This window comes from Telmatherina bonti (genome assembly GCF_933228915.1).
Source record: "Telmatherina bonti genome assembly, chromosome: 11".
NCBI lineage: Eukaryota > Metazoa > Chordata > Actinopteri > Atheriniformes > Telmatherinidae > Telmatherina > Telmatherina bonti.
Genome location: NC_136629.1, coordinates 34,922,049 through 34,932,233, shown reverse-complemented (window position 1 = coordinate 34,932,233; position 10,185 = coordinate 34,922,049). Strand labels below are relative to the sequence as shown.

Below are 10,185 nucleotides of genomic sequence, written 5' to 3'. Positions count from 1 at the left end.
ACAGGAATCTGAATTAACACACTCACCAAATCTTCACCTGGTCTGACGAGTGTCCATTTCAGCTGCAATACAGCTGGGAGTCCTGCTTACTTTGTCCCCCATTTCCAAGGTGGCACCAGACAAGGCATCAACAGTTCAGGGTGCTCCTGGTGGTGTAATAGTGTGGGGGATATTTAACACATTCAGTTTAATCAAAAACCTTCAAAAAACCTTGCTGTGATGACCAGCCTGTATGTTGATGAGATGTTTGTTAGGTCAGACTTTGAAAGTTTGAATCTTTTATGATTAAAATCAATAATTTATGCTGTCAGCTACACAAGATTAAAATGTATTTTTAAGCTGAACTTATAAGCTTTGGCTCTAACATTTGAAATTAACCTTGGAAAACATCTTTAAAAAAATAAATAAATAGAAAAAAGGTAAGGACGATCATAGATAGAAAAGCGAACGAGAACAACCGGAAGTCACTGTTTACGTCATTATCTGCTGGCGTCATTATGCGCAAATCAGCTAATTAACACATTAAAATTATTTCATTTAAAGTGGTCAATAAGTTTGAAATGATGGGATTTGCCCGCTCCTGTGACAAAATTAACAATATGAACATTTTGTCATAAAATCATCGCTAAATTATATAAATTAAATGTGAAGATACTGTGGGTGTCAAAACTTTTAGCCTATTATGAGTTTTACAGTAGAAACTGCTATTTGTATCTATCCTTTTCCTCCTTATTGATTGTATTTTTTTTTTTTTTTTTTTTTTTTTTTAGATTTTAACAATTCAACCCAAGTCTTTGTTTTATCCCATAAAACATTTTTGCTTGACAAAAATGACTCAGGTGCTGCTAATAGCCCAGCTAACCGTTTTGGTTAGCTCTAAAGCTAATTTTTCCTGGTGTGTCTTTCTGAATATAAAAAGAGAGAGAGAGAGAGAGAGAGAGAGAGAGGGAGAGAGGGAGAGAGAGGGAGAGAGAGAGAGAGAGAGAGAGAGAGAGAGATTCTCAAACATACTCTCACACAGATATAGTTTCTTTTGGTAGATGACTAAAGATGTAAGAATATTCAATAAAACTAAGAGCAGTGGAAACCACGTTGGCATAAATCACTGTCAAAACTGTTGCTCTGTTCCAACAAAACACCGCTGGTTTTGTTCTGTTCTATAGTCATTGAGCAGGAGCTTTTATCCAAACCGACCTACATACTGATTACCACAACATCAAAGTTTGAAGCTACAAAAACTTACTGTAAAATTCCCGTACATGTACTGGAACAAGGACAGTGGTCCAGAAACACAGCCAGGTGGAACCCAGTGTTCTGTCGAAGCTTGTTACCCCGTGGAGATCCGTTTCCACTCCAGCTACACAGAACCCGATGTGTTCCGGTTCCTTCCAACCAGTTTTGACCCAAAGGACTGAAAATTTCAAGATTTACTCATTAAAAGGGTAACAATCAAGTAAATGAGTAGTGAAAATGCAGTAACATTATTATTATATTTAATATTAAATGCAAGAAGTTTGATACAAAATGGCGCCAAAGGGGGGCGGATTTTGATGGTAACTGGCTTCTGTGCAACACCGGCTTCCGCTCATTTGTGCGTCATGTAACTGGGTTGAGTGTGTGAGATCTGTAATGGTAAATAAATAAATAGAAAAACAAACAAATGAGGGAAAAAGCCCACTCAAGACACAAAATTATTCAGTTCCTTCTTTTTAATGTGTTATCCTGTCATCTAATAAATCTGTTACACTTCTGAAACAAAATATAGGCAATTATACAGTATGTAAAACAAACCCATTTTATTTTACAATATTTACATTTTATAATGTATGCATTGCATTATGAAAACAAGACAAAGGTGATGTAACCTAATAAGCGACATAACAGAGGTGCCCTGTTGTTTTGCTCGAGTTCAGGAGATCTGGATCAAACATCTTTTATATATTTGCATTGATCTGCCACGAGAACCAGATAAGTGATATTTCCTATATGAAGGATTTTTTTGCCAATTAGTTTTTATTTCCAGACAAATCTGGTCCTTGAAGCATCTTAAAAGTGACTTTCTCTACATGACATCTGACCAAGGTTGAAGAGTTTTTTTTTTTATTTCAGGCGAACCAATGACGAAGTGCCCCGTTGGCGCCTGGTTCACAAGGATGTGTTTATCTAAACAGCCTCAACAATGTCCACATGAATGCTGTTATTATAATTCCACATTTTGTTCTAATCTTCACTGCTGAAACGAGAGGATAAGTCGAGAACTGTCGAACAGCTAACTCATTCACCAAGACATGCAGCAACACGGATGTTTAAAATCTGACATCTTTGAAAAATGACAAATCAATAAAGGCAATAAAAAAAAAAAAAAATAACAGGAAAACCTACTAAAGTTATTTATGGAAAATCTCAGTTATGTTGGTTTTGTGTGATCAGTTTGTTCATTTGGAACTTGAAAGGATAGAAATCAAAGTTTTGTGTGACACCAACCAGCAGACACCTGTATTTAGGACATTTAGCTTTTTCCACCCAATCGATGTCGACACAAGGCAGACTATTGATAAATGGCCATGAGAAGTTTTAACATATCTAGCATTTCTAAAAAAATACGGGCTGACATCAACAGAGGTCTAATAAAAACGAATGATGAATTATTGTTTTTTTGGACATCAACAGTTTCAGATGACACTTTCATTCATCGGAGGAAATCGATAACATCCCATGAACTGAGCCTAAACAAGAGAATTATATGACTTTATTTAAAAATAGGGCAAATAAACTTATCAGTAATTGACACAATTTACTTAACTGACAATGTCAATGAAAAACTTATCAGAAACAATATGTTTCTTTCAATGTGACGTTTCCAAGAGTTAAAAAAAAAAAGTTTTTGTCTTTATCCTTAATGTAATGTGATTACGCCAATGTGTTTCATTTCAAATAAAGGTAGAGGAAGTTTCTGTCCTTCTCTGCACTCTGTGGACTGTGGCCCGCCTGAAGGAAGAACCCTACAAACAACTAATAAATCCCAATAAAGGTGTCGGTGAAGTAGTGTGACGAAGGAGGGGACATGTTGATTTGTTAGTAAAAAGTTAAGACATATCAAGATTTTCTTGAAAGAATGGATGAAAATCTGATTTCACTGTGAATAAAAGACGCTACATTCCTTTCTTTTTCATCAACTCCCCCCAAATGAAGTGTTCTTTACAACATTCAGCTTCGAATCTTAACATCTGTGAATATATCAACTATTCCTCCACTTCGTAGGTCAACATTTACATTAAATCGTGCAACTGCTTCCATCTTTGTTGAACCAGATGGATTTTGGGATGGCTGGTCAGAAATGAAAGAGGACAGAAACCTGGAGACGGCAGCAGAGAGGGATGCAGTGTCGGATAAACCACACGGTGGCAACAGAGGCACATTTTCAGCCTGTGTGTTCTCTGTAAAACCCTTTTATCCTAAATTCAGCATGTAGTGGCACTGTGGTGACGCCAGAAAGCAGAACTGGCTCCACACCTGCACCACCCCAATGGAAGAGAGGTGCTTTTTACATCTCCTGAAGCTGTTGTCTTTGTGTCGTACGTTTTGTGTTGCACACTCGCAGACAACAGCAGCACGAATCAGACGGAAGATTCTGGAAAGCGAGACATTTAAAAAGGCAAGAGTTTCCGCCCTGGAGGATTTTTCCGCGTTGGGAGATGTTTTCTCGACTAAACTAGTGTTAAAGTCCTCAGAAACAAGGTTGTAGTGTCACAGCTTGTAGCGACTGGTAGTGTACTGCCATATACTCTCCTACACACCACACAGTGCCAATATACATGCATGTAGTTTGATCTTGTTTTTACAGATATCTGGCTTTAATACAAGTCACAGCAATAAAGGCTGAAGAGGAAATGTAATTCAATTATTATTAAAATCAATAAAGTTAAATTTTAAAAAAATGCAGGGATTTGCACAGAAATTAGCTGAGAAGTTACAATCTGACAAATTCTGAACATAATTAATTACAATAGGAGAAGCAAATATGTTTTTTTTATTGGAATAGGGGAAGAAAAAAATCCTTTATTTTTCCAATCAGGGAAAAAATAATCCTACAAACCTGATTTGAGTTTAATCAGTTATTTCTGCGTAAATCCAGCTTTTTTCTTGCCCTCTAAAACATGCTTTGTCTTGTTTTTTTCCCCAAGTGGCTTCAGTCATAAACACAAGTAACTTGTTAAAGACCAGATATGTACACAATGCACATGTGTGTGCACACTTTTTAAGCCTACACACACACACACACACGTCCACACACACACTGTGCATACACACAAGGTCATATATTATAATGACATCACATTTGTTTATCAAATACAATTTTCTCTGTGCAAATTTTTAACACCAGTGGTTCGATACAAATAAAAAAAAGCATTAAAAGGAACATATTTCTGATTAAAACAGCATTTAAAAAAAATGAAAATGACGTCAAAAACAAGAGAAACTAACGCAGATGAACACATCTCCGCCGCCTTGACAACAGTTGCTATGGTGCGAATTAGCAGGAAGCGATGGCAACACACGTGTGGATGGAAACGAACAGCCGGTGACGCTTCCTGTGTCGGCTCAGAGGGGATCCTGTGCAAACACACGCATTCGCTCGCTCACACACACACACACACACACCGCTCTGAGAGTGATGTCATAACTAAAGATGTCCGCCAGAGGAGACGCACCCGTTTGCCTCTTCTCGTCTCTGCTGTTTGACAGAGCAGCTATTCACACACACCTATCTACATGACCACACGTCTTAGTGTTTGTCTCCGTCCCAAATAAGAATAAAAAAACCCAAAAATACAACATTTATATTTACAACAATTAAATAGAGGTTGATTAAGCACTTGTGTGGTGAAGTGAAGGGTTCTGGAAGTTGATGCTAGCGAAAGTGGCGAAGCGTTTTAAGTCAGGTTTCTCTTTTTTTCATCCATTTTCTTTTTTAAATAAAGAAGAAAAATCAGGAAATCCTTCCTGGTTGTTAAAGTTACACCATGCCACAATAAATAAAGGGACAGTTTAAAAAAAAAAAAGAGGAACAGAGGGGGGGAGAGGAACAGGATGGGATTTCTGTGCACGATGGCTCTTCTGTGAGGCTTTAGCGCAAGTAGCAGTAGCAGTAGTAGTAGTAGTAGTAGTAGTATGTGTAGAGCTAGTAGTAGAAGTAGCGTTGACTACATTGCCCTGCTGGAGGTTAGAACTCTGCAGGGGAGGGTGGGATGCTTTCAGGAAAGGTTCTGTACAGGCCTCGGACTGGCAGTTCAAACCCTCATCCTGTCAGAAACTGGTCCAAACCTCCCTGCAGCTCTACCACAACACACTTTGCAGATACACATAAAACACTCAGGCGGATTTTAAATGGGTGTAAATGAGAGTCCACATGTGCTACCCAGGACCAGCCGGACTCCAGATCTTACACTGTCGAAAAGGCTGGGAGTTTGAAGCGGAGGAAAGGGCGGGGGGGGGTTGGATGAATATGTCTACCAGCTGCGTACTCCCTTGTCTGTATGAGTGACGAGATGTTCACAGACCGTTAAGCTGGCTTCAGTAGCTGTTTTCATGGCCCGCCAGGATGTAGAGGTTGCTGTTGGCTGTAGGGTTGTCTGTAGGTCGGCTCTCCAGCACCACAACCCTGCAACACACACACACACACACACACACACACAATCCAGCTAAGTTCCAAACATAGACCTGTGATTAAAGCCCAGAAAAGAAAAAAACCAAGCAGGATTTCAAGGTTATTAGTCAGTTTTGGAGACTTTTTATGGACAAATTTAAGAATCAAGAATAAAAACATGGCAGCGATTTGAGCAGCAAACCAGCAACCCACACAGGATTTGATCCAAACCTGTAAAAGCTCCATTAGTTGGAGAGAAAAGGAAACTCAAAGATGACTTCCCCTGACACCAAGTTTTACTCTGTTAATCTGGGAGAGAAGCTGTAAAAAGCAACACCCAAAGACTCACACATTCACACATCTTCATTTAAAATGGTCTCAAGCTGCTCAGGAAAAGAGATGATAGACGTCAAAATCATCTGGTCTTAACATGTACAGCTGTACCAGCAGCTGTACCACCACATCAAGATGATTTTGGCTTCTATCATTTCATAGTTGTACCAAAGACCTTAGAGGTATTTCCTCACACATTCCCCTTTAGTCTAACTGTTCCTGATCAATCACATGTGGAGGGAAGCAGACCTCCTGACAGAAAGAGGCAGAGCTGAAGGCCAACTGAGCAGTGAATGTACCTGGGCAGAGTAAGACCTCTGTCCTCGGCATCTGGGTCCCTACAGTCAGCACGTCTTCAGTGATAAGACATCAGAGAGGGTGTTAACGGAGTGTTTCGGTGGGTGCGTGGATGAGAGGGTGATGGGTAAGATCATTTTAAGGGAATGTGAATGTGCAGGTGAATGTTTCTTACCTGTCTGATCCCAGTAGTCTGAAGATGCGAGTGCTGTCAGAGATCTCCTGAGTGATCTAGAGAAGAAACACGGGAAGGTTGGCAGAGCTGGGTCCACAACGTAACCGTTCAACAACAACATCTTCATGAGATTTTCAATAGGAAGTGCTACAAGTGTCAGAAAGGAAGGGTGGGGGGCTTTAAAAGAACGAAAAGACGCGCTTTCTTCTCTTTAGGACCAACTGAAAAAGGCAGCTGGTGCTCCAGAGTCCAAAGAAAACTCTTCTCTGCAACAGGAAACAATCACGCACAATCAGTGGCAACCTGACCTCATTGGTCTTGAAACTCCGTCCCTGCATGCCGTGTCTCCAGAAGGCCAGGACACTGTCTTGGAGGCAAACTGTTAGAGAAAATACGGGGAAATAAAAAAAAAAAGTTTAATACAATAATGACTAGTGTTCCTGTTAGGGCTGGGCGATATATCGAATATACTGGAGATATCGTGGCTAGTCCCCTGTGCGATATAGAAAATATCTATATTTGTCATATTCGAGTATCCTGTTGTCACGCAGTTGTTTTTAGCTGTGGGCGGGGTTTTCTCCCTCCTCCTCGACTCTCTGCACCGCTTTGCAGCGAGAGTTAAAGCAAGCGCGCCTAGTTACGTACATAACGTGAGCTACGTGCTACGTCATGAGAGGCAGCGTGTAGCAGCTTTTCTAGCAGAGAACTCCGGTAGCAGCGCGAGTTACAAAAAATGGAGGAAGAAGAATTTGTTCCGAGAAAAAATAGTACAGGATCCATCATCTGGCGGTGGTTTGGATACGGAGAGAGGGTGTTGACCAAACAACTGTTGTATGCAAAGTATGTCACCACAAAAGGTTGTAGTACCACAAATTTAAAATGACATGTTTCTGCAACTATTTTAACCGTTTAATAAATACGGTTTTGATCAGTTTGCTTCATTACAATTTCATCCTTTAGGGTTGAATGTTTAAAATCAGCATATCTTGATGCAGTGTGAACAATTATGTTTTAATGGAGACATAAAATCATCTTACTGATGTGATAGTATGCACCAAGGCATTAGTTCAAGGCTAAGATAAGTATCGAGATATATATCGTATATCGTGACATGCCATAAAAATATCGGGATATTACTAAAAGGTCAAATGCCCAGCCCTAATTCCTGTAAGATGATGTTGTTCTTTTTTTTTTTTTTTTTTTTTACCTATGGATTCAATCTGGAAGTTGAAGGTGAGTTCAGCCGACAACTTCCTGCTGGATTTCAGTCGACCTTGGAGGTTCACGATCTTTATACATCCTGCGAAAGGAGATGAAGAAGAAGAAGAGAGGACGTAGCTGAAAAGCAGTTTGATGAAAGTCTTATAAATATTTCATCGTGATGAGCAGAAACAAGCTCCGTACTGTCGAGGCAGACTAAGATAGTGTCTCTTTCCAGCTGTGTGACGTGGATCACGCACGTCTGTGGTGTGTCTGTGGAGCAGAAGACAATGGCAGAAGTTTATTTTGCCTGCATGACATTTGTTTTATGAAACAGAACCAGTCACGCTCTTCCCACCTGCTTCTGTGAACCAGGAGGAGGTAGTGTTTGGGTTGACGGTGCCGAATCGGACCACTTGGTTGAGTTCGGTCCCTTTGCTGACGGCCACACAGATCAGAGGGTAAGTCTGCTCCGGGACCACCAGCATCTCAAAGACCTCCAGTGGACATGGTAATGGAAAATCAATGGTCTGTAAAGAAAACAAAGAGAATTAGAAGCTTTACTGAGAGCAAGAGCAAGAGAAGCAGGTTAAAAAGACATCAAATCCACTTTATCCATTTGCAAAGGAGGCGGTGCTGTAGACACAATAAAAACACTAAAACATTAGGGTTAGGGTTTGGGTTAAATGGTGCTGCTGTATGAACATTCATACAGTTCATCACAATAAAACATTAAATAAATCAAGTAAAATGAAGAGCCATAGTATCCAAATCATCTGTTTAACAAGCAGATAGAGGTTGGGATGAAACTAGAGGACGCCCTCTTCGTCCTCAGTGAAAGGGACCTGCAGGATGTGGTCAGAATTCAGGGGGTGTGACGTGTCTGTGGAAATCTGTGCACCTTTTCTCAGGACTCTGGTATTGTGAAGGTCTTTAAGCAACTCCTGTTGCTGGCTTGGAATTTTACTGCCATGTTCGATCACTTTATTGTAAATATATTACAAACCATGTCTGTAGAATCAAAGCCGAGCTTCCTTTTAAAACAGGCACCAACCGGTTTAAGGCGACACACTAAAGGTCCATTCTTAGTACTGCAGATACTCTTTTTTATTTATTTTTTTTTTTTCATCTCAAACACGTATACAATACAAAAAACAAGGATGCACATTTGTGTAACATTATACCTGAAGGAGCAGAAGGAAGCCCAAGGCTTATTTAAATACTACTCCTTATTTACAGTCTTTAATTTACACAGTTATACGGCTGTATACACGGTTTACATACTGGAAGCCATCAGCCAGATGGCAAAATATAAAGCAGCAAAATTAATCATAAATTTTTTTCTTTTTTATATTTATCCCAAAAAAAAAAAAATTACTGTACATTTTTTAAAACTGAATAATATTATTACATAATTTTAAATCATCACTTAGTCCGTTCCATTAAGTTACTCCATAAATGGAAACTCATCTGCTTTTTAGGGTGGTGCATGCCTATGGTTTCTGTAACGTAGCTTTGCCTCTCAGATTGTAAACAGCGACTCTGTCTGTGAACATCTTTTGTATATTATATGTCATCTTTTTACTTTGAACATAAATTGGCTATTTTAAACTGAACCAAGTCACAAAATTTGAGGCAACGTGCTTTCAAAAATAAATTATTTGTATGATCCATACAACCTGCATGATAGATAACCCTTATGGCCCATTTTTGTAGAATAACTAGTCTTTGGACAGGAAAGAGAAGTCTACTTTTTATTTTCTAAAAGGAGGAGGCAAAATGTTTTGAAGAGGGGCAAGCTGACCTTAATGAGCATGAACTTCTGCATGGACTCCACCCACTCCAACAGCATGACACTAGACTGGAAGGCTCCACACAGGTATTTATGGCCCGTGTACGGGTTCCGGACTGTGGGGAAAAGATCTGAGCCGTCAGTGTGTTCTTGTTTCTGCTTATTTGACTCAGATAAATGAAGTCCTTGTACTGTGTAAAGAACAAACAGATGCAATGTTTTGTGTTGCTTCACAGTGACATCAGCAGTATTAAGAAAAAAAAGGATGACAACCCACCTACGCAGCACTTTTGGCACCCTTTTGTATCTGGAATTTTATTGGACACAGCAAACTTCCTGCACACAGACAAGAAAAGACACAAGCATCACTCAAAAATAATCAAATCTGACATGAATGTTTTCTTTTCTCTTACTTTTATCTAAAGTTCTGGGGTTTTTTTAGACACAAAATAAAGAAACAACCAAAGACAAAGTGCAAAAATTCAACTGATCACAAGCAAATAGTGTGTCAATCAGTGACAGCTTTGACTTCCTGGTTGTTACCTTGGAATTATCTTATCAGGCAGCTTGTGTGTGGGAATGGCTACTGGTAACTTCTGTAACTGTCTGGCCTGCTCAAAGAGGCCACTAAGATTATGGGAATACAGCTGGGAGGCTTTTCCTGTAACGGACACAGAGCAGAGGACAGGTGTCAATCCGATATCCCAACTCGAATGTTTCTGATCAATACAAAGTGATCGA

General features: G+C 39.6%; 2 protein-coding genes across 12 annotated transcripts in view; both read right to left on the bottom strand.

The window, feature by feature from the left end:
• Window positions 1-1,371, bottom strand: part of slc17a5 (solute carrier family 17 member 5) — a 40,090-nt gene extending 38,719 nt beyond the window's left edge. Inside the window, exons 1-2 of the mRNA XM_079248883.1 lie at window positions 1,244-1,371; window positions 27-146 (exon numbers count right to left, since the gene is read on the bottom strand). The gene's annotated coding sequence lies outside the window, so the exon portion shown is untranslated. The remainder of the gene's footprint in view (window positions 1-26; window positions 147-1,243) is intronic.
• Window positions 1,372-5,015: 3,644 nt separating this feature from the next.
• The window catches only part of LOC306762427 (mitogen-activated protein kinase kinase kinase kinase 3-like), a gene marked incomplete at its 3' end in the record, with an annotated part of 47,172 nt that continues 42,002 nt past the window's right edge, over window positions 5,016-10,185 (bottom strand). For 10 of the 11 annotated variants that reach the window (XM_079248869.1, XM_079248872.1, XM_079248878.1 and 7 more), the window contains 9 exons: window positions 9,988-10,105; window positions 9,722-9,780; window positions 9,457-9,560; window positions 8,011-8,182; window positions 7,857-7,925; window positions 7,660-7,752; window positions 6,761-6,831; window positions 6,453-6,508; window positions 5,016-5,662 (listed from right to left, as the gene is read on the bottom strand). In XM_079248869.1, coding sequence (XP_079104995.1) covers window positions 5,575-5,662; window positions 6,453-6,508; window positions 6,761-6,831; window positions 7,660-7,752; window positions 7,857-7,925; window positions 8,011-8,182; window positions 9,457-9,560; window positions 9,722-9,780; window positions 9,988-10,105 — 830 coding nt within the window. Of the gene's footprint in view, window positions 5,663-6,448; window positions 6,509-6,760; window positions 6,832-7,659; window positions 7,753-7,856; window positions 7,926-8,010; window positions 8,183-9,456; window positions 9,561-9,721; window positions 9,781-9,987; window positions 10,106-10,185 lie in introns of those variants that run through there. The other variant, XM_079248871.1, reaches the window with a different exon arrangement.